General features: G+C 50.8%; 1 protein-coding gene across 1 annotated transcript in view; it reads left to right on the forward strand.

The window, feature by feature from the left end:
* Positions 1–24,315, forward strand: part of ASTN2 (astrotactin 2) — a 319,829-nt gene that overhangs the window by 236,230 nt on the left and 59,284 nt on the right. The window contains 2 exon segments of the mRNA XM_068211459.1: positions 2,176–2,309; positions 3,439–3,587. Coding sequence (XP_068067560.1) covers positions 2,176–2,309; positions 3,439–3,587 — 283 coding nt within the window.

The raw sequence follows: 24,315 nt of genomic DNA on the forward strand, positions 1-24,315 counted from the left end.
GTTCTTCCAGCCTGGCCCTGACATGAGTCAGGACAGAGGCAGGAGCGGGCTGGGGCGGCCGTTCCCCCTGTAACCTGGTTAGGGAGTGGAGGTGTGCTCGCCGTAATGAGCACAGCATCCATCCCCTAACCTCGTTTGTGTGAAGGGTGACACAAGGCAGATGACAGCTGGGCACCTGAAGGATCTAATTAAAACCTATGCGAGGCTGGGCAGGCAGAGCAAGAGGGATTGCTCATCCAGCTAGTGCTTAACAGCAGGATACGTGAAAAACAAGGAATTGACTACTGGATTTACTAAAGGGCATGGATGGGGTGGGTGGGGTTTCTTTCCTAAGCAGGGAGGAGCTGGGTTAGGGGACAGGGAGGGGGTGTGCAGAGTGACAGGGGCTGGGCCTGGGGGACAGTGGAGCAGTGTGACAGTGCAGCTCTTCCCGGGATCACCCACATCTGTCTTCGCCCGCAGTGCCTGTCTGTGCACACAGGTACCCTCAGCACAGGGTGTTTATCTTGCTTCCTAGGGAGAGCACATGCTTTCCCATCCATCTGCACACATCCTTTGCTGTTCCTTTCCTGCACGGACCCGCTGCGCTCTCTCTCTCGTGTGTCTGCATCCATTTATCTGGGTGTCAGATAAACTCCTCTGTTCATCCCTCTCTGCAATTACTTTGGATGCCCTTTCCAGCCTAGCACTTCAATTACTTTCTAAAGAACAGAGTAAAATATGTCACATTTTCTTTCTTTCACCTGTTCATTCCTTCCTTGGTTTTTTTTTTTTTTTTTTCATTTTTCCCATCTGGAACAATCTTATTTTGTAAATGCCTGGAAGCAGAAAATTTTGCAGACGCAAGAGCCTTGAGGCGCCTTGTTAAAGGTGCTGGGGGTGTTTGGGGAGAGCGACAAAACCCCAGACAATGGGAGCCCTGACGTCAGGCTCTATTTATACCTCCTCCTTTCAGAAACCTCCCTGGGATGGTGCTTTTCCTAGAGTTTTCTGCTCAATGCTGCTGCCTGAGCTGTCCCTGTGCTCCTCAAAGGGCACAGATTTGATTCTAGGCGTACCCTTGCAGCACAGGCCGTATCACCAGGGCCAGGTTACCGCAGGCAGCTTTTCATGGGAAGAACAGTGTTGCCACAAGTAAGGCTGCTCCATGTGGATGAGGACCTGTGGAGGTGTTTCAGCTCCCAAATGTGTCTCTTGAAAAGTCAAAAGCATTACAGAGCTTTGTTCTAGTGGCTGGTGTTTTGGTGTTCTGATTATTCTAGATGGGTGTTGTGGCTTTGCAGGATTGGGTTGGATGTTGGCCCTGTGTGTGTGAAGGAGATGTTTTTGAAACTGGAAGTTTAATTCCAGGTGAAGGGTAGTGGGAGAAACCACTATAAAACCACGTGGTCCAAACTACAGCAGGGTATGGAGTGAGGGATGCCCCATCCTCTGGTGTGGGGACTGACACCAAGCACCATGAGCACAGCAGGGACACCGAGGGGTGACACCTGGAGGGATTTGCCAGTTCTGACCACAGTTATTATTCCAGGGATTCATTGGTATTATTAGGAGCTGTCAGGGTGGCTCCTGGGGACATCCTGCAAGTATTTTCCAGGTTTTATTTTTTCCTTCCAGATACTTCTGTTTTGCTTGCGAGTGTTCCTTAGACAAGTGAATAAAGCAGCAGTTTGCTTGCAGGAGAGTGCTTTGTGTGAATAACAAACCTGTGAGAAAGATGGAAGGGGTCTCTGTTGTTGGGAATTTGGGCATTACTTTATTCTCAGAGGGACAGAAACACCTGGGCAGAAGGGCACGGGGAAGAGTGGAAGAGTTTCATTACACAACAGCAGTGTGCAGGTGCCGTGTGTATTCTGTTCACTGTCACAGAGGGACTTGTGCTTCTTCAGGCAGCTCAGTCCTCCCCCACAGGACATCCCCATTCCCACTCCTAAAGCATTCAGGGATGAACCAGCATCACTCAACACATGGGAGTTAAACCCAGGGAGGTGAAGGGCCATGCCCAGGGCCATGCAGAGAGGCCGTGGCAAAGCTGGGGAGGACACATGCCCCCAACCCATCCCGTATTTCCTGATCCCAGGGCTCTGCACACTTCCCACGATGCTCAGCCCCGAGCTGAGCCAGATTTCGCTGAGTCTTTAGCACACATGTTCACGCTTTTTGTTCTCACATCAGGCCTTCAAGGGAGCCCTGATGAGCTCATACTGGTGCTCTGGGAAAGGTGATGTTATCGAAGACTGGTGCAGGTGCGACCTCAACGCCTTCGATGAGAACGGACTCCCGAACTGCAGCCCTCTCCCTCCGCCTGTGTACGTATCCCTGTGAGCCCTCTAGGGATCACCAGCCCCTTTCCTGTGGGTCACAGCCCCCAGAACCACCCCATTTCCCAGGGGCTCAGCCCATGGGCACCTCCTTCTGCACCCTTGGGCCTGGGGGCTGCAGTCCAGCCCTCCTCACTGTGTGACTGATGTCTTTAGGATATCCTGGCTCTGGCTGTGGCCCTGGAAGGTTTTCTTATAGATTTTCATCACCTGATTAGCAGGGCTTGTAGAATGGGATTTCAAATGCTGAAAGAAATGGAATTACAGTGCAATTCATTGTGGCTTGTCAGAGCAAGAGCAAATCAGGAGCAAACTGATGGGGAATTAGCTGAGAAAGCCGGAAGACTGGCTCCAGCGAGCCACAAGGAGCAGAACACCTTCTTAGTGAGCCAATATCCTCAGAGGGGATTCATTTCCCATCTCAAGTCCAGCAAACATGCTGCGTGTTTGGAGCCAGACTCTCTGTAGCCCTGTACTTGGTGTTGTCATCTACCCTGGAGCGGAGGGAGTGGACGCCTCTGCATTAGCACAGCCAGGAGCACAGAGCTCCTCTGCCTTCATCCCAGCCCACGTTGTTCCTGCTCTGGGCAGGAGCTCCTGCACAGCTGCCCTGCTCTGGCTCTCGCCCACGCCCCTCAGAGGTTTGCAGCTGAGTGAATTCACGCTGCTTCTCCCCCTCTCTCCCTCACCTTTGCTCACTGGTGATTCAGACCTGACCCTCCCCTCTTGTGGACTCAGCCCTGCTGGGTTTCAAGAACCTGGATCTTCTCCTGTTTTGCTCCTGGGGTGCTGGTCCGTGCTCACCTTGCTGAAGTTCAGCAGCTCTCCCAGACAATGAAGGCCCTTTAGATGAGATATTTGGGGTTGCATGAGCTTGCCTTCTCCAGGAGCAGGGGGAGGCTCCCAAGGGCATACATTGCAATTGGCTGCACTCAAGTGAACTTCAGCTTTTTGATGCTCACAAGCCTGCTCTGCCCCTGTGACCTCTGTCCTTGGGGCTTTGTGGGCACACCCGAATGTGTCAATGTGGGCCTTCTAGGGGTTGTGCTGCTTAGAGATGTGGATTCCTCCACAGAAAGGGAGCTCATGTTTTGTTTTCTCACTGTCTCCCGCCCAGCCTGCGGCTCTCCCCCAACGTGGAGCCCTCGAGCACCGTGGTGTCTCTGGAGTGGCTGGATGTGCAGCCTGCCATCGGGACCAAGGTGTCAGACTATGTCCTGCAGCACAAGAAGGTGGATGAGTACACGGACACAGACCTTTACACAGGTGGGTGTGAGGGAGGGCAACCTCCTTGTGGTGTAGAGGGCTCCTGGCAATGCTTCCTGTGCCCTACATGGCTGGGAGCAGCTGCTTTGGTAGAGAATAGAGCCAAGGTGTTACATGAGGTATCAAACCCACTCCATTTAGGAGAGGTTTCTGGAATCTTCTGCAGACATGGCTATTTGAGGGGAAACGGAATTACAAAAACACAGTGAGGCAGAAGGAAATTATTTGTCCTTTTTTGGGCAGGAGAGCTGTGAGTTGAAGTTTCTGAAGTGGGTGTTGATCTGATCAGTCTGAAATGCCACAGGGTGGTGGTGGTAGGGGGAAGGTCATCCCTCAACAGCTCAAGAGCTTTACTGGTCTGTTCCAGTGAGTGACCAGTGACCCACCTTTGAAAAGATATTTTCAGTTGTCTTGCACACCTATCAAAGGAATCAAAACCTGCAATATTTAGGGAGATCATTCAAAGAGCACAAAATTTCTCAAGGAGAACCTGAAACTTCCCTGGGTTGGAGTTTAGTTCTCAGGCTTGTACTGAATGCTCTACACCTTAAAAAGGCTTTGTCAGCAACTCAATCCATGCTCCAGGGGCTGCTGGACAAGGCAGAGTGCTGTGAAGGATGGGACTTGATTTGGGTGAGTCAATGATGGATTTCAGAAAATAGGACTTGAGACCCTGAGTGATAGCAGCGCTGCAGGGAAAGCCAGGCAGAACCTACTGCTTTTTCCTTGAGGATTTTGGATGCAGTTTTTTTAAAGAAGCTCACAAAAGTTGTCAGGGGCAGCTGGGCAGTTGATGAAAGTGGAAACTTACCTGGGACAGGGCTGGTGTTGGAGTGCAGAACCTCACAGTCCACATGCAGACTTGCATGGGCTCCCAGGGCACCCTGGCAAGACGTTTAGCTGTGTTTCCCTGTTGGGAAGACAGGCTCAGGAAGATCATTTAGACCTCAAAGCCACAGGGAAGTTTCCACCCTCTCTGTTCACCTCAAGCCCATCTATTCTGCTTCTGCAGCATAGATGCCACCATATCCAAAAATCACGTGCTACAAGAGCTGGCCTGTCTCTGCTGCAGAGAGCCACATCCCCACCTCCTGGGGGGTCCAGCTGTTTGTGGAGAGCCCTGCAAGAAGGAGCAGGGGTCTCCACAAGCAGGAGACCTGCAGGAGGTCCCTGGCTCATACACCAGTCCCATCCCTTGGGCCCTTTCTCCTACATCTTGCCAGCATCCCCTCCCAAAGCTGCCCAATGTGGCCATGTACGCTGGGTTATGTCTCTGGTTTCACGGCATGGAAGAAGGTTTGTTCTTTATCTTGGAGGGGCACCTTGCAGCAATGGAGAAAGAAAACAAGCCACCAAAGGAGGGGCTTTGTTTTGGATGGGGATTCCAGATTGCTCACACATCAGTCAGGTGAGGCCAGACCAGGGAAACATGGGGTTTCTCCTTTGTAGTGGCTGAATCTTTGCCTGGCAGCCAGAGTAGGAAATACAGATTATTATTATTATTTTCCTTTTATGACTGCCATGTGTTTGACAGGCAATTGAATTCATTGTGGGGAGCTTCCCTCCCCTCTGCCTGCTCTGGGGGACTGTTTGGGACAGAATGACCATATTAACAATTAAAGAGAAAAGCCAATCCTAAATCTCTCCCTTTTTTTTTCTGTGTTGTTTATAACCAAACAACATTCCTGCCTTCATTCCTTTCTTACCCTACAGGCCTCCAATGCCAGATGAGTTGATTCCTTTAAATGCCTTGTATAGGTTTGCAGAGGTGCTGACTGCTGCAGCTCTCTACAGCCAAAAATCCTCTCCTGGATATCCCCTGACCACCATCACCCACCCATCCTGCTGCACCACAGCTTCTCCCATCTGAGCAGCATCCACAAAAACAATAACTCAGCCTCAGAGGGGGAGTCTTTGGGAGGGGTGTGTGGGATATGAAATTTGGATGGCTTTTGGTGCATATGGGCAGATCTTCCTTCCCCATCAGTCTCCCAGCTGCTGGCAGGGAGGAGCAGGTTGTTCCCATTGCTGGGAGGTACATCACAGGTATTTGCAGAGCAAGCCAACTCTGGGCTGGGAAGATCTGGCCAGGTTGTAGAGCTCTTGAGGATGCTGCCACTCATCCCTTGGAACTCTTGAGTGTAAATGAGTGTGTTATTTATACTTGGACGGTGGTTTTGTTTGCTTTATTCCAATCGTAGGCATTTCTTATTGGGATCCCTGGTACTGACAGGGGCTAGAGCTCTGCCAACCTGTTCTTAGTTCCTGTGGCAAACTAGGTGGTACCTGGTCCCAGCCTCACCTGCCTTCTGCCTTCTTCCTGCCCCTCAAAAGCCTCCAGTCTCTCACTCTTGCAAAACTCCTTGGCCTCCGCCTTGTTCTGCAACTGGAAGATGGAACCATTCCCTTGAGCCAGAAAACATTTGTTCCTCTTCCTCTTGGAGCAGAGTCAGGAGGGAGTTTTGAGACTGGTCTAATGTGGGTCCCCTCTGCTCCCTGCTGGGCTCCACATGAGACAGGGATGCTGCAGGACAGGGCGAAGGGAGCCAGGAGCCTGTGTGGGTAGCTTGCCCTCAGCTGTATGAGGTTTTTTAAGAGGCTTGTTACTGGTGCTTAGAAAAACACAGCCCTTGGCCCATCTGAGGCGGAGAGGAGGTGAACTTGTGTGTGAAACAAACCACGCTTTCAACACCAGCGCGCGGCGAGCGAGCGGCTCCGTGCTCGGGAGCCAGCCGGGAAGACGGGAGAGCAATTACATCCCAAACTGTTTATTAAAACTTGTGGAAATTACTCATAACTCCATGTGTGCGACGGCTTTGTAGTTGAGTGATGCTCTTTGTTTGAACGTGGGGCTCTCGGAGAGGGCGTGAGCCACACACACGTGTGTGTGTGTGTGTGTGTGTGTGTGCGTGCGCGGCCAGCCCGCCAGCGCATTATGTCATGGACCAAGCAGGCGCTGCACTTGAGAGAGGGAGAGGGAGAAATGTGTTTTACAGGGTGAGGTACAAACTGAAATGGCTGTGAACATCTGGAACTGATATTAGGCTTGGAAAATGTTTTCTGTCACTCCAACACTCCTCTGGAGGAAGGTTTCTGAAGTTAAGAAGCTCCAAAGGGGATGAGGGGGAGGGATGAGGGGATAACATGGCTGTGATGCAAAGTGCTTTTCATGTCTCCATTCTCTAAGCCAGGATGTGTCCCTGCATCTGCCAGACTTGGCCCTTGGGCTATCACCACTTCTTGTTGTTGTCCCTAGCTTAGGAGGTCCCCTGGACCAGCTGAGGCCCCCTTACCTGAGCCAACCCTGCATGGGGAGTGCAGCATCTTCCAGCCTGCGCTGGGACACAGAAGGATCCTTACCCTGGTTTTAGCATTGGGAGCTAGGGAGCTAAGCTGGGAGGCCTTGTCTGAAAGCTGAAGGGTGAAATCCTCAGGAGGGAATAGGCAGACCTATGTCTGGTTTAACACCACCTGGACTTTCTCTGGTGCCCACCTGGGAGGTCGCACCCACCTGCATTTGGGGAGGCTGCTTTGAGTTTGTGTAATGCAAGGTTTAGAAATAAAAAAGTGCTTTGAATGTGTTTTTAGAACATTTTGGGGGATGGTTGGAGGAGGAGGAAGGGCTGGGCTTGGCTGTGTGATGGACTGGGGTTTGTGGGTTGGGCTGTGTTGCTCCTGGGGTGGTGGCTGTGTTGCTGCTGTGATGTTCTCAGTCCCTTTCTCAAAGTTCTCTCCCTGGTGCAGTTTTCTTCCCCTTGTGCCCACATCTCTGTTGCTGCTGGGTCTCTGAACACCCATCTCTGGGGGCTTGGGGGGGCTGCCATGGGCCTGCACAGAGCACGGTGAGGAAGTTGGGGAGCGGATGGTTTGAGGGTACCTCCAAGAACTCTTCTGGTGATGAATCAGACCTTGAACACTCTGACATAAGAATGGACTCTCCCTTAATCTGCAAACGGAGGGGACAAAACAAGACAAAGATAAAATTCCTTCCCTGAGGTCACAAGAGCTGTGAATTAATCTCAGCATGGGGCAATGCTCACCTGTGAGGACAGAGACAGGTGCAGGTCCTGGATCCCCCAGCTTTGTGCCCTGTCCTGTGGTCACTCCTCCATGGACCCTCAGGCTGACCACTGAGCCGATCTGCATCCCCCAGTCTTTCACCACCACTGGGGTGAGCAGACCTGGACATGAGCACAGCACAGGCAAGAGCTGTGTCCATGAGCATGAACCCACCTCTTCCTGCCTGTGCTTCAGTATCAAAGTGGGTTCAGCTGGGGAGATGCAGAGAAACAAACATCACTTGCTGTCCCCGTGCTTGAGGGCGACAGCGAGTGTGAATGAGGTGTTGTCCCAATGCACTGCTGTTTCTGTGCTGCTGATGGCAAATCACAGAAGGATTAGGAGGCTCTGCCCCTCTCCCAGCCCTTCATCTTCTGTCCTGCTCTGTGCTGGCTCCCGCACTGTGGTTTTGCCCTTTTTCTGCGGTACTTTGCAGCTCGGTGTGTGCTGACAGCTGAATCGGGGTAGCTGGGAACGTTGTGGGGTTTTGGCTGAACAAAGTATACAACAAACAGGTAAACAGCTCACCTGCTTCTACACAGCACTTGGTTTGGGATGCCATGTGCAAGCAGGACAGGTGAGATCTCCGCAGAGAGTCCCAGGCTTTAACTATGAGGATGTCAAGGGATCCTGGTTGCTCTGGAGTCTTTTTGCTGGGGCAGTTCATAAGAAGTAGACCTCATCCAGAACAGCTTGTAATCCTCAAAGAAAGGAGAACAGGAGCACAGCCTGCTGAGTGAGCTTGTTGGAGATCTCAGAGCAGGAGAATGCAGAGTCTGGCAGCTAGTTCAGAGCCTTCTGCTGTACTGGGACCCTTGAGACACAGGACTGTGGTGTGGAGCAGAACCAGCAGGTAACCTGGGAAGGTGTCTGGACACCAGACAGGGCAGGAAGGGAGAGAATGGTTCTATAAAACCTGTGCACATCACCATACTGGCACTACAGACTGCTCCGGTGCAGAGCTGCTCTGCAGAGGAGCCTGTGCTCAGCATCATGTCTATAAAAGAAAGAGGTCAACTCAGAAGGCTGAGTGTTTTGTACACTTGCAAGTTGTGCTCTGAATTGAGGCTCGGGAGTGTCTTATTTATAAATAACTTCACAGTTGTGACATGTCTGGATGGCTCGGGATGTATGGATATAGCTATGGCAACCAGCTCTTCCAGACACCCTCTTGTGTGCAAGCTGTGCTGCTACTGCTCTGTGAAAACCTGGGCTAGGCTGGGAGGAGAGGAGAAAAGACTGTCTGGCCAGAGCAAATCCTGTTCCTGTCAGAAAGGAGTCAGTGCAATTTCCATGCAACCATGTTGCACTCCCTTTATAAGCCTTAAAATCATCTTTAAGAGTGCTGACTGACAAACTGGCCACCACAAAGAGCAGCAGGAGGAGTTGGCACTGCCCTTAGGAAGCTGTAGGAGCTTGAGGTCCAGCCAGGAGCTGGGTAAATACATGAACATTGCCCCTGCCTCATCTGCAGGTAACACATGGATAAAGATGTTTTCAACACCCAGAGTGCCCTTCTTGAGTGCTGAATCCACTTCACTTGTTATTAGAAGGAAAGATGATTCAAAAAGAAGCCTTTGAAGTGAAGGTCAGGTTTTTGGAAGCTGCTTCCTGGGATGTGTTGTGTAATAGAAACAAGCAAGTGCTTAATTTTGGCCATTACCCTCGCTGTGAAGCTCAGATTTCTCTCTCCCTGGGACAGTTATAGTTATTTCCACCTACCAGTGTCATTTTTGTATCCTGGAAAGCAGAAGGGAGGTGGAGGGTTCTCAACTCTCAATTAGGGTTGAGTCAGTTGCTGAAAAATTTCATTAATTCACATTTCCATATGGTTGTTCCAGGGTTTTTTATTTTTATCTGCCCAGACACCTTTTGGCCAGAACTGGGCATTATCTTTGCTTTCTCCCAAATCACTTTATAGGTGGAGACCTGGGACCGTCTGCCCTTTTCCTGCTGTCTGCAGAGGATGGAGCAGCCTGGCTGGTGCCACGAGTGTGTCATGCACTTCAGGAGAGCCGTGTTTGCCAAGGGCTTTGTGCTGTCTGCTCAGAGCTGCCTCTCCCTCAAGGACAGCTGTAGATGCTGACTTCTAGCTAAGAAGCCTCTGAACTTCTTACATGGCAGTTAATGAGGCCAGTTGTGGAGTTTTTTTACTAGTCTGTAATTTTATCCTCCAGGATTAAGTTTCTCCTGATCTGGAAAAGTCAAGGCCACAAATCCATCTTGTCAGAAAGCATCAAAAGCCAAGGCTGCTAACACAGCCAGACGGATAACGGCATGTGAGTGCAGAGCAGTGGAACTTTTTCATGGGAGCCTTTATTGACTAGACAGGCTTTTTTAATCAATAAACTGTGGCTGGAATTTGGAGGGAAGCTCAGTCTGTGTTTGCAAAGCTGGTGCTTGGCAATGCAGCCCTGAGCTATGTGGAAAATACAGGCTCTGGGGCATCTGTGGATGCAACACAACCTACTCTGGGAGGAAACTTGGGCATTCTCACGGAGCAAAGAATCCGTGTCTTCCCTTTGGATGGGCTATCAGTGACGCCCAGAATGAGGTCCTCTGCCAGGGTAGGATCTTCCTGGAGATTTTGCATATTGCTCTCATTCTAGCCAAAGCCTGGGATGATATCCTGAATGGGATGGGGACTCTGCTTTCCAGTCCTCTGGCTGCAGTTGAGGTTTCCCATGCATTCAGTGTTGTCAGGTGGCTGAAACACAATCCAAAAAGTTAGCCAGGGTCCCCCCACACTTCTCTGGAAGGAAATAAGGATAGAAAAGAGATCCAAAGAGGCACAAAGAGTGCCTTGGGACAGCCTATTCTGTTTGAAACCTCTCAGCCCCAGCACAGGAGGTGCTCTGGGGGTGTTGCAGTTGTCCTGTCCTGTGATCATGTCTGGTGCCTGCTCTGTCCTGCCAGCATCAGCTCTGCTCTAACGTTCACCATTACCATTGCTCAGGCACGTCCCCGTTCAAGGGCACATGGTGGCACCAGCCCTTCCCCTCTGCCTCTGCCAGGCTGGGCTGGGCACACTGTGTGCCCCGAGAACCATCATCCTCTGCTCGCCAAAATGAAGGGGCCTCCTCTTGTTGGGCAGTGGCTCAAGGTGCGGTCTGTCATCTATTCCCCATGTTGTTCCAGTGTGAGGGAAGTTCAGTAAAAATGGAGAGGGATTAAACCTGAGTCAGGGGATTTACCAATTAAAATATCTGCTCCTCCTGCAGGTTTCATATGATACAAGAGAGACCCTCCCCACCTCCCCTGTGACCCCTTCCCAGTTTGTTCAGCTTGCCAGGGATTGAGATCTGGCTCTTAGAAGTGGGGGGGCAGCTGGGTCTAGGTTACATTTTGTGCTGTTTAGATAGGATAAACCTTTCCTCCCTGTAATTGGGTGATTGGGCTTGTGGGGTTTTCCAGATATTAATCTGGAGACCCTAGAGGGGGTCAGATTAGGTTATGGAGACATAATAGGAAATACTGCTCTGGCTAGTTTGGGTTATGGGGGATAGGGTGGATACTCTGCAGCATTCCCCTGCTGGGTTCCCTCTAATGGGGCCTGCATGGTGGGGTCAAGGAACAGTCTTATCTCAGCATCAGGTTGACTTGGGCTTTGCTGGGAGCGACTCTCTGTGAACTCTGTAATCCTGCTCTTCCAGAGCACAGGACCATGACCCCTCCTTTGGAGAAGGGAGGGGTTGGTAGTGCTGGCTTGTTCACAGGGGAGAGGGTGTCTTTTCTCAAATGGGTGTCACGTCCCCAGGATCTTTGGGAAAGAAAAACCTTTGTACTCTGAAGTGCTGTTGTTTGGACCAAGATCTTCCTCATTGCTCTCCCATGTAGTGCCAGTAGCGGGGAAGGGGTTGATGCAGCCCAGAGGGGATCATTTAGTGAGCATTTAAGTGCATGTGCCCCTCTGTCCCACATGAGAGATGTAGTTGAGGAAGGGTGTCATGCTGATCTAGTCTGAGCCAGTGAGATGAGCTTGTCCCTGTGGCCAAATAAGTGTTTTGGAGCTGTACTGGCCAAGAACCCTGCACTGGAGCAGCGTCCCGAGGTGTCCTGGAGAAGGGAGAGCCACCCCATTTATGCTGCCTTGGTTATGTGAGTTAAAACCCCCTCCCGTTCCTGCTGTGTTCTCCTCCTGTGTTTGGGAGCAGGACACAAGTTCTGCAGAGACAAGCCTGACTCCAGGCACTAGTCTGCAGCACTCCTTCCAGCACTCATTTCTTTTTTATTAACAGTGAGATGACAGATATGGGATGGTCATTAATCTAATAAAGGATGTTTCTGATCATGACTGCAGAAGCAAGATCCTGAGCTTTTCCATGGTGGTCTGATGACTCACCCTGATGAAATAGGGTGAGGCTGGGATGGGAAATACCTCACTGGAGCTTGGAGTACGGCAATGGCTCTTCCCACAGAGCAGCCAGGCTTCTACCGTCATTCTGCCATCCTTGGCTGGGCTGTCCTAGCACCTTCCCAGTATGATGATTACCCCCACTGGGAAGAGCTGGATTCAGCTCCAGAGATACCCATGGACCCAGTGCAGCTGGGTGAGGCTCACTTCCAGTTTCCCTGCTGCCTGCCCTGACCCCTGCCTGGGGTGATGGTGGGGTCAGGGAATGTTGAGGTGTGGCTGGGGGACCCCATTCCCCACCACCCCCTTGGTGGCACTCTCAGGAGGGCAGTGCAGGCTGGGCTGTGAGAGGAGAGCTTGTACAGTGTAACAGATAATACCTGGCTTTCCTTTATCCTGTTCTGTCATCTGTGGAAGTCAATAAATCTCACCAACTCCATTGCTCAGATTAGGGAACTGAGGCCAAAAATCATGTGTGGACTCTAAATCCAGAAGAGCCAGTTAAGAGCAAGGGCTTTACAATTCATGTAAAATTAACAGTTACTGTGCTGGCTGCTCTCGAGCCCCAGAAGTTCAACTCCTTGGCTGCAGCTTTTTTCAGATCTCAGTTGACAGTTCCTGTAAAAAGCCTTGGAGTTGTCATGGTAGATGGGGAGTGTCAAACACAGGTGGATGTGTCCATCGAGTTGGGACACAGCGAGCAGGAGGGATAGGTACCCCCAGCTCCAAGGAAACCATTGTGTCTGCCCTACCCTGATGCTGAGCTTTCATCAGCAGGACGTGGCCACACCATCTGCCTGCCCTGGGGTGTGCCACACCCTCTGGGGACAATGTGCAGTGGCTGCAGGGATTGTTCCTCCCCAGCATCCTGACTTGGTTGTGGGTCTTCCCACAGCCTTGTAGCTGATGGAGCTGCCTCTGTTGGATACCCCCAGGATAGTAGCACAACCCCATCTCAGCACCCTCCCCTCTGAGGATAAAGGCATGAATCCACTGTCCCCATTTTGAAGTTAAGGGATTTTCTTTGGTATCTACCAGACCTTTTACAGTCCTCACAGATGAGCTCAGAGGAGCTGCAGTAGATGCTTAAAATTGGGTGCTGCAGCCCTCAGACCTCAGGAGTGGCTGTGCATTCCCTTCCCAGGAAAGCTGGGAGGATTTTTGGGGCTGGCTCTGCCTGGCTCCAGCTCCCAGCCTGCCTGCTCCCTCCTGTCCTCAGAGCAGGCAAGGCACGTCAGGGCTTCTTGGGAACTGGAGAGAGGCGTGCATGAGCCAGAGAGATGGCCTGTGATAGGGGAGGGGACACTGGAAAGCCACCAGTTTGCTGGGATAGTGCCAGGGGTGGGTGGCTGGACAGGCACTGCAGCTGTGTGAGGGTGGGCTGCTTGGCATCTGCTGTGTCCTCCAGCTGCAAACAGCTGGAACGTCCATGGGAACACTGCACTGGGACCAGCCCCACTCCGGGTCAGCCAGCTCCCCTTGACTCCCAGCCCTGGGCTCATCCTGCACCCTGTGTGCTGCAGGGAGGGTGCTCTGCCCACAGAACTGAGATCTGGAAATAATCTGCAGCCAAAGTGTGAACTTCTGAGGCTTGAGAGCAGCCAGCACAGTAACTGTTAATTGTACCTGAATTGTGAGCCCTTGCTCTTAACTGGCTCTTCTGGATTTAGAGTCCACACGTGATTTTTGGCCATTACTGCTGAGTGCCTCAGTTTCCCATTCTGAACAGTGGAGCTGGTGGAATTTATCAGTTTTCCTTCTCTGAATGGTCAGTGGTGGGCACAGAGTGCTGTGGGTGCAAAAGCTGGGCAGCAGGGTTGGGATGGGAAATACCTTCCTCCCTGCCCCTGTGCTCATCCTCAAGCACATTCCTTTTATCTGCTAATAAATATCAGTCATAAAACAATCCAGATGTATCCATAATCCTGTTAGAGCCTTTGACTCTTGCTCCTGTGACTCCCAGCAGCTCTAATTACGGATACTCACGCCGGTGATTAATGGCTTGGTTCATCCTCAGTGGCACCAATTTTATATGTGCAGCCCGATTCCCCCCCACAACGATTTGTGTGAGGGGGGAAATAATCCCTGTTAAAAACCAGCAGCACAGAAATGTGGTGTTGGCATTGTGCCTCCATCTGGCCCTTCTGCATCCTGTCCATCCCTTCACTCATCTCCCCCCCGGCCTTTTATCTTCAAGAGAACGACCCTAATTGCCTCACGCTCTAATTTTGCTGCACTGTATCCCATAAATCACTCAGACACATGGAGCATTTTCCTGCTCCTTAACAAAAGGAGTGGGATTTTCTCCTCTGCTGCAAGTTTTACAGGTGACTAATTGCATCAAGGCACCTTTGAAGCAATGACTTCATCAATTGCTCATCCTGTATGCCTGATCAGAATCCTGCATTTATTAGGATTAATTTATTCTCCAATCATTTTTCATCCACCACAAGGACAGGAAAGTTGAGTGATGTTACTTGCTCAGCTACGTAAGCACGATTTCTTGCCTCATTACTGAGCCTGAGATATTTTTGCTACACACTGAAACTTCTCCAAATGAAAATGAGTAATGTTATGTCTCGGAGAGAAGTGCTCCCAGAACACTAGAGAAATCAAGTTATTTCAGGGTGCCTACAACTTGGCTTTGGGTCTTCATCATCTTCCTTTCTAATTTTGCCCCCCACATTTGTCATGGGGCATGTCTGTGTGAGCAGTAGCACTTCTTGGGCTTCAGACAGAGCCGGGGTGGGTAAGAAGATGTTTCTCCCAACTAGAGACCATTCAAATATGAGGGGTTCTTTCTGTCCTGTGGAAACAGAGAGCTAGGGTTGTTCAGTCTGGAGAAGAAATTCCAGGGCCCTTCCTGTACCTAAAGAGGCTCCAAGAGAGCTGGAGAGGGATTTTGGACACAGGCTGAGAATAACTGGACAAAGGGGAATGGCTTCAAACTGACAGAGGTCAGGATTAGAAGGAATATTAGGAATAAATTCTCAACTATCAGGGTGGGGAAGCCCTGGCACAGGGTGCCCAGAGAAGCTGTGGCTGATTCTGAATCCCTGGAAGTGCCCAAGGCCAGGCTGGATGGGGCTTGGAGCACCCTGGAATAGTGGGAGTTGTCCCTGCCCATTACAGGGGATTGGAACAAGATGGTTTTTAAGGTCCCTTCCAACACAAACCATTCCATGATTCTATAATTCTGTAGGTTAGCAAATCCTTACAAGGCTGCAGGAAACGTTCTGGGTGTATGGCGGAGTGTAGGGCGTGGCAGGGCTGGCAGTATGGAAAGGGATGCTGTGAACACAGGCTGAGCATCTCCAGGGAGGAGGATCTGTAACTGCTGGGGACAGAGAGCAGTAAACACGGGCAAATTCACACTTTTCTTAAAGGCTGTGGTCAAGTTTTTGTGGGAGTAGTGGCTGATAATGACTGCCAGAAGACCTTGACTCAGCAGCTAACCTCCCACACCCACAAAGGCTCCTCTTTTGGGAAGAAATGAGCTTGTTTACATCCAGGCAGGAATTTTGCCTCTGCTACTTCCAGTTTGGGTGTTCATGAGTTCTCAGGGGTGGATTTTGTAGCATAGGTTATGGACCAAATGGGGTTGTTTTGAAGCAAAACTGAGTTTAGGACTGTTTTGGGGCAAATGTGGCAATGCTGGGGAGCCTCACCTGGATGATTTGCAGAGCTAGGGTGAGGAAGTGAGGAGCACTAGGAGCAGATGAGTTCCTTGTGTTGTACTGGGAAGAAGTGCACCACAGCACCAAGGGGCTGGGAAAGGGCTTGTGCAGTTCTGGGGAGCTGGGTTTGGCAAGAGACCAGGGAAAAATAGGTGATGGCTTTGGAGAGCCTGGAGAGAGGACCTGGGAAACACACCAAAGCCTGGTGCTCTATGGGGTCATGCTAATTTTATTTTGCCTCAGCAAGCTGGCACGGTATCAGCTCTTTTGATGGCAAATCTGCTGTCCGGTGGGATGTCCAGCCTCAGTCCACGTCACGTGTAATGGGACTGGCTGTAGAGCCCTGATCTCCAGCTGGCACCGAGCTCTGCAACCCCACTCTCCCTCTGGCCCCACAGTGGGGCTTGGGTTGGGGTGGATTAAGAGGGGTCGGGGTGGACAAAAAGGGGGAGAAAAAACGTGTCAAGGAGCAGAATAAGCTGGTAACTGTGAGTCTTTGCCTACAGAGGGGGCTCCTGCACTGCCCAAGGCCATCAGGGCTGGGACGGCAGGAGAAGGGATGCAGCGGCTGCCAGCTGACCTTTCTCAAGCAGTTCATGGGTTTCCAGAGCAGCCGAGGTGTCAGCGGTGTAGAGCAGTCACAGCTTCCCAGTCGCTGGAGGAGGAAGGCAGGGGGCACTCGAAAGGGGAGGAAAAGGCTCCGTCCTGGAAGGGTGGAAACCTCCCAACCCATTAACTGTTTCTCCACGGAGAGCAGTGGAAAGCAAACAAGGGGCTGCTTTTCTCCTGCACCAGCTCACCCGCTCCCATCCTTTCTGCCCTCCTCTCTTCGGCCCCTGCCTCACTTTCCCTTCCTTTTTTAAAGGCAGGGCCTGGGATAGTGAGGATTTGGGTGGAGAATCAGCTCAAGCCCAGCAGCCCTGCCCAGAGCAGCGTGCTGGGAAGCAAATTCTGCCTCGGCCCCCGGAGCCCTGGCGTCCCCAGCGTTGTGTCTGCGTGCAGAGCCCTCTGCTTTGACCAACTCTCTGCAATCAGACTTAATTACTAGACAAGGACACACAGAAAAACCCCTCCCGGCCCTTTCCAAGCAGTGTGTAGCGGGGTGCTCTGTGCTGTCAGATCAGCCTGAAAGCACATTTGTCTCAAGCCAGGGAAGCAGCCATGGCAGCCTAAAACTGAGACACTTTCCCTCGCAGATGACAAAGCTTGGGAGTAAATTAGCAGGCAGAGTCTGTGAAAGGAAATGTTTCCTTAAACGTTTCCATAAAAGCTAATTGGCCTGTAAGAGCAGCATACCTGTGGGCCGCTGCCTCCCGGGGTTCAGGGCGTGGGGAATCTATTCCTGGCTTGATTAATAATTTTCAGTGTGACTTTGATCAGGTCGTTTCAGTTCTTTGTGCCTTGGTTTCCCTCTCTCTGAAATGAGGAGAATACTCCCTTCCAGAGCACTGATAAGGTTTAAGTACTAAAATTTTATTGCTCCATTGAAGATCCTTGGCAAAGGGATATTACGCAGATAGAAGGTTAATGATGATGATAGGGAGAGAATAAAAGAAGAAATTGCTGTTTTATTTTTATTTTGTTCTTTAAATGATGTTTAATAGCCAGTTTTCGATTGAGGAATAAAACCCAGTCCCCTGTGACCACCAAATTATCTTGCAAATGCTGTGTTTTGCATGCTCTTAAAGCTTGCAGAGAGCATGAGGAGCCATACCCCTTCTCTCTGCTAGTAGGAGCAATCAGCAAGAGATGGCCTTTTCCCAATTAGGGAGCTTGTCTGGATTCCTGGATAATTGAGGGAGCTTCCCAAGAGTCCTCCACAAAGTGTCATGGGCCTGTTAGGGGCTGGTGGTCCCTTTGGGGCAGCTCCTTGCCCATGGCCTGAGCGGCTGGAGGCACCTGCCTGAGGTTATTGAGTAGGTCAGGAAGGCCAGACTAACAGGACTTTACCTCTGCCAGAGAGAATTTAAGGCTGAACCCCCACAAATTCACCCCATAGCTTTCCTGAATAATTTCTGGGCAAGCACATCCCACCACTGTGATGAGCCATAGAGCCAAGGCACCCACTGCAGAGCCTGTGAGTGTTTGCAGCCATGCTGAGGGCTGGGAGGGATCCTTGCAGGGTAGGTGCCCACCAGTCCTTCCCTGACCCCACAGCCCTGCCCTCGGTGCCCTGCCTGGCAGCACCACTGGCCACCCCAGTTTGTCATCCTCACCACAGCCACCGCAGGCTGTAAATGTCAACCACAACGGAACCGGCGCAGTCTGCGGCCGGGCCTTTGCTTATTTATTCCTTTTTTCATTTGTTTCTTTCACAAACATCAGCTATGTCAAGAATGGCATGTTCGGCACCCCAGACTGTTACAAAACTCAAGGTCAAAGTCATGGTATAATTGTGGCCGGGGAAAAGGACGGTATAGATGTGTTGGTCCCTGGTGGGTGAAGCGTGGGGGCTGGAGGATGCTGTCTCCTGTTTTTCCACTGGTTTTGTGGATGAGGAATTTCCTGTCCTGTCCAGCAATGCAGTAGAAGCTGCATCTGTGCAGATGCACTCATGGTGCCTGTTCTGACTTTTTCCTGCTCAGTTCCATTCTGGAGAAATACTCAGTGAGATGGGGTTTGTTAGGGGAGGTTGTAGCTGTTGTTTGGACAACTCTGATACCTGGAGAAGAAAATGGGAAAAAAAGGACCAGGTTTTGGACACGTAGTCCTCTGCTAGTCAGAAGCTAATCCCAAACACCATTTCCCCACTCTCCTCATGCTCCAGTGGCTCATTTGGGAGGTGTGAGACCTCAGCTCACTTTGCCTGTCTCCTCACACATGATCAGACCCCTCTGGCTGCTGCTGTCTCCCCATGGAGGTCCTCACTGCCTGTTCACCATCTGCCCATGCCAGCAGCTGAGGAACTGAGGACAGCAGAGCTTGGGCTTTGTACTGATTCTTTTCTGGGAGAAGAATCCCACCCCAGAGCCTATATTAGGATCATGGAATAGTTTGAGCTGTAGGGGATCTTCACAGGCCATGTAGCCCAATTCCCCTGAAGTGAGCAGGGACATCTTCAACTCAACCAGGCTGATCAGAGCTCCATTACTCAACCCTGTAATGTTAGTTCTTCCCTTTTCCTCTTGGATATTGACCTCTTTAATATCTCTGAGTTTCTTCTCAACACTTTCAAAGTAATCACCTCCACAACAGGTTCCTCAACAAGGATCCTCTCACTTGTCCCCATCTCCTCATCATGTTCTCTCAAAGCTTTGTCCCAGACCTTCCATGTGTACACAGAGCCATTTTTCTCTTCATCCTTGTGCCCTTCTCCCTCATTCCTCCATCTCCCTCTGGATTCTCCAGGCTGTGGCTGGGAGAGGTTCATCTCAAGGTGCAGGGTCTGTGCTGGGTAAAAAGGCCGTGTTCCCCTTAACCCTCCCACCTCAGTAAATACCATTGTGGTAAATTTGTTGAAGACGTGGGTTGATTTGAGTTGTTTTTTGTTTTTTTTTTTTTTTTTTTCCATCTGTGTCTGAACTGTGATGGTGACAGTATTTCACAGAATATTTCAGGTTGGAAGGGGCCCATAAGGACCACTGAGTCCAACTCCCTGAGACAGGAGTTGTCTGCTCATATGTATGCATATAAAACCTCTCCCAACAAGACCCCAGTCTCTCCTGGGACCTGCAGGATGAAACAGTCGATACCACTGCCCAGGGAAAGGTCCCATTGCATCAGTAAAACTCCTCTTTATAAAGAACAGGAGCTCAGTCTCTCTCTTTAAGAGCCAGGCTGCACATTGTTGCCAGAGGAGCTGTGTGTGATGGGTGATGGGGAAAGGCTGGAGGGAAGGTCCTACAAAGGGTGGGTTTGCCTTCTGCCCCCCTGCAGTCTCCCTGGCCTGCTTTGGGTCCTGGTGCTTATTCATATCAGTGATAAACCCAGCCCCTTTTTGACCTTAAGTGATGTTTTAGGATTTCTTTTATTTGTGGACCTTGCCTTGGCCTTCTGTCACTATTTGTCTCTCCAAAAAAAGGATTCTGCTCTTTCAATTTCTGTGTCCAATTTGGAGGGGGGGATATTACCAATGGGGGTCAGTAAATAGCTCATCTCACTTCATAATACTTAGCATTTAGATAGTGCTTTCCACTGCCAGAGCCCTCTGCAAACTCCCAGTAATCCTCCCTGCACCCCTCCAGTTAGGTAAGTATAACTAATCCCAAACAAATAGCTTCAGTGTGGAACTAATGTAGAGAATGCATGAGAGTAATTTAAGGTTTAAAAGAAAACTAGTGGGTAATCTCACAGCAAAATTAGAAAAAAGGGCAGAGAGAAGGGGAAAAAAAAAAACCAAACCCTGAGTTATTCAATGTGAAAGTTAAATCAGACTGGAATATGTTGTTAATTTGCATTTCAAGTAGCCATGAGAGGCTGTAGATATTACAACTACTTAGTGTAGGCTGTTTGGAAGTATGAAATACATCAAAGCTTCAGTAATATGTAAAATAATAAAATGTAAAATGCCCTCAGGTTTAGTCTTTTTGTGACTGTTAGATCTTATCAGGTTTTTCATATATATATATATTTTTTTTTTTTTTTTTTTTAAGTCCTGCAAGCATTACTGAAATCCATATTTTCTATGTGTTTATATCCAATAAACTGTAGACTTCAGATTCCAGGAAGTGCTCAAGACCAGGCTGGATGGGACTCCGAGCACCTTGGTCTGGTGGAAGGTGTCCCTGCCCATGGCAGGGGTTTGAATAAGATGATCTCTAAGGTCTCTTCCATTCCATGATTCTATTTAATTACTGGAATCCAAATTCCCTCCTCTTTCTGCCTCTCATCTCTGATGACTGGGAACTCCAGAAGTTTGCACACCCTCATTAGTAATTTCATCAGAGTCGTGGCATTTGAGCCCTTGCTTCACATTTGTCCAGGTTCAATTGAACAGTTGCATTTGGCACCAATGGAGCTGATCAATCCATGTTCCATTTGGGATAAGTTTCTGAAAGGGCTTAAAATCAGACTTCCTTTTGAAACTGAGTACCTGGTCTTGGCTCTCCATCCTGGCCTGCCTTCTTGTGCTTGCTGCCCCACATGCAGGAAATCACACCTGAAGGGCTTGTGAGGAATCATAGACTCCTGGAATGGTTTGGGTTGGAAGAGACCTTAGAGATCACATTTTCCAAGACCCAGCCATGGGCAGGGACACCTTCCACTAGACCAGGCTGCTCAGAGTCCCAGCTGCGATTAGAGGCTGAGACTTCCAGGCTGATGGCTCAACAGGCCACTTCCATCTGCTTTCCAGTGTCAGCCCCGGTGCTGGACCAGACCCAGGGCTCCAGACCAAATCTCCTGTGAAAATGCTTGTACAGTTATTTGCCCACCAGGAAATCTCCTGGCAGACTCAGGAACATGGAGCCAGCAGTTTCCCCCTGTGCATTCTCTGAATGGGTCTTGTATGGACTTTAAAAGATCATGTCTATGTAAAGACACCTTTTTGGATTTCTTGTAGCCAGACCCTGTGCTGTGTCAGATGTCACACGATCCATCAGGGTTTTGCAAAGCCATTTAGCTGCAGATGCTGTTGCAGGTGCTAAAAACATCTGCTCGTGCAGATGCAAACCCAAGGAGCCCTCAAAGAGATCCAGAAGATCATAAGGACTTTTTGCAGCATGTTTTTGCTCCCAAACATTGCCCTTATCCAGGTCCCTGCCACAGTGAGCACTCACAGCACTGGTGTGCCAAAGCCACTAGTGTCCTTACTGAAGGGGGAGGTTAGATTAGATCTTTGGAAAAATTCTTCCCTGTGAGGGTGGTGAGACCCTGGCACAGATTTCCCAGAGAAGCTGTGGCTGCCCCTGGATCCCTGCAAGTGTTCAAGGACAAGTTGGATGGGGCTTGGAGCACCCTGGGACATTGGAAGGTCTCCCAAGAAGGGGATGGGAAGGAGTGGAGCTTTAAGGTCCCTTCCAACCCAAATCATTCTATGATTCTCTGATGTGATGCTGATCTGCGACCCTGGGTAAATGCTGATGAGGTCCTGCAGGGCAGGGCAAAGGTCTGCTGGGGAAGCCCTGGCACAGGAGAGGGCACCAGGAGGGTGTTCTGGGGCTGGAAGTCCCAACTGGGGCATCTCAGAAGTGGAGACTAAGGGTGAGGCAAGCTGTGGTCCATGCCAGGCTAAGCTATGATAGCAGAACTGCAGTGGATGCTTTTCAGGGGCTTTTGTCCCTTATTCTCACCTAAATCCAAGATCCACTGCCTCCTGCCCCAGGTATTTCCAAGCAATTACATATTTACTCCAGATTTCTCTTCCCCTTCATACCCAGCCACATGTTTTGAAAAGAGAGTGATGAACCATGCCTGAAGAGGACCAAGCATGACCATTTCTTGCAGAGATCAGGTTCAGGAGAGGCAGGAGAGAGCCCACCCCTCCCTTGTGCCCCCCACCCTCCCTCTGCCCACTGTACCTCTCTGCTGTGAACTTCTCAAGAAGAAAGAAAATAAAGGTTTGGCAGGTCTATTCACACAGTGTAAAATTGAATTAGTGGAGGTATGTGAGGAACATGGCTCAATTTCCATGGGGATGAGGAGATTTTTATCACCACCCCCCCAGGATTACCCTGTACAACACAAATCTGCTTTCGGGGCTGGCAGGCGGGCATCCCCTCCGTGAGCCTCCTTGGGGTAAAATCAAGGTGATGTCTGAGTCAGGCTGGCCTTGCTGTGCTGGGGGCTTAGCCAGGGTGAGGAACCGAAAGGGGAGAACAGAAAGCTGGAATGAATGTCTGTAAAGGTGAAGGCTTGAGACCAGGTGAGAAAAAGAAGCTGGGAATCTCCAGTTGTTTCCTGCCCTCTCTCCTTTGACAAGGTTCATCACCTTTTGATGCTCTGTGGGGTTTGAGAAAGTCCTGAGCCATGGCCAGGGCAGGAGGGACTCTGCCAGAGGCAGGAAATTGAGGAGATTGTGTCCAAATCCCAAAAATAACAGGACTGCTTTCCCTATCCACTGCTGATGAGCTCCACCCCCTCGTGTGTTCAGTGTCAGCCGAGAAAATGTCCTGGACCCAACCTGAAGAGGTTCCAGCCTTGTTGCACAGGGTTTATCACCTGTCTGTCCCAGAAAGGTCCCTGCAACCCATCCTGGGCTTGTCCAGCCCAGCAGATGCCCATCAAACCTCAGGGAAGGGCTGAGGCTTCTGTCTGACCGTGTGTGGCAGTGCCACATGACAGATGTGAAGGTGTGAATGACAGGGGAGTGGTGGGAAAGCAATCCCAGCTTTCTGGGCTGAGGGGCTCCACGTTCACTGCCCTGGACAGCGAAGTGCAAAATGGAAAGGGAAAGGGAGAGGGAAGAGCCCTGTCTGCGCACCCGCCCCAGCGCAGGCAAGCCAAGGCTGGGGCCAGCCAGCCGGAGCGAGCGGCCTCTGCGCTTCCTCCCTCCCCACCCTGGAGGGACGTGGCTGGGTGGAGATCTGGCCAAAGCTGCCGTCCTCTCTCTCGCCAGCACAGCTGAACTGGGGCAACTGGTATCCTGCCCTGGCGTGGTTCCATCACTGGCAGCAGGGAGAAGAGCTGTGCATCCCTCCAGTGCAGTGGGGACCAAGGAAAACTCCTGGAGTGGGATGGGAGAGCGTGTGGGATGGGGTGCTGTGGCTTTCGGCTGTGCAGGGTTTAAAGCAGAGTCCCACCGTGCCAGGTGGGGAGTTGTCTCCTCACTCCATGGAAAGCATAGGAAAAGGTGCAGGGCCAAGGGAAGGAGCTGCTCAGGGCACAAGGGTGCCCAGAAAGAGGAGAGGGAAACCATGCAGAATCCCCCAGGAGAGCAAACCCGTCGAGGGTGTGGGGAGCAGGGAGGTTCAGCATGGCTCCAGATGGAATGGGAAGGCTGGAGAAGCTGCCCAGCCCTTTGGTCCTCCCCTCTCCATCAGCTAGATCTGCCATGCACAGTGATTTTTCCTCCACTTCCTGCAGTAGGGCAGCATCCCAGTTCTCATGAGGAGCCCTGTCAGATCTGCTCAGCAGCATCTGCCCACCCCAGGCTGGGAAAATCAGGCCCAAAATAACATGGGATGAGCAAATATTCCCCCTGGGCTGTGCCCACCCTCGGTGTCCCAGGCTCCATCAGCACAGTCCCAGGTACTGCACACCAACAAGCCTCATGTTTATAATTTGGAAGAGGCTGTTTCATTTAGGTGTGATCCTTCACCATTTTAAAACTTAAATATCTTATTTTGCAGAGACTTGGGCACAATCTCTATGGCTGGGACAGTTCCTGGGTGTCCTTATAGCCGCTCAGGGCCTCGTTCACACCTCTGTCCTCCCTCAAAATGGCAACCAAGAGCTCTGAACACTGATGCTTTATTTTTCCATTGAGGAGCAGCTGATAACCCTACATTTCTCCTGTACAGAACCTGTGTACAAGGATCATGACACCCAAGCTTTTTCCAAAATGTGTGGAAAGTCTTCAAGGGGCATTTGGGGAGCTGCTGCAAGACTTCACCCATGGAGGCACTTCAGCAAGATGGGATTACTGTAATTCAGTTTGTCCCTGCATGTTGGGGCAAGGCAGAGCAGCTTTTCACCCTGCTCACTGGTTTCTGTCACTGTGGCTGTGTCAGCAGCAGAGTCAGGAACAAAAGCCACCCAT

Source organism: Anomalospiza imberbis, chromosome 21 (assembly GCF_031753505.1).
Source record: "Anomalospiza imberbis isolate Cuckoo-Finch-1a 21T00152 chromosome 21, ASM3175350v1, whole genome shotgun sequence".
NCBI lineage: Eukaryota > Metazoa > Chordata > Aves > Passeriformes > Viduidae > Anomalospiza > Anomalospiza imberbis.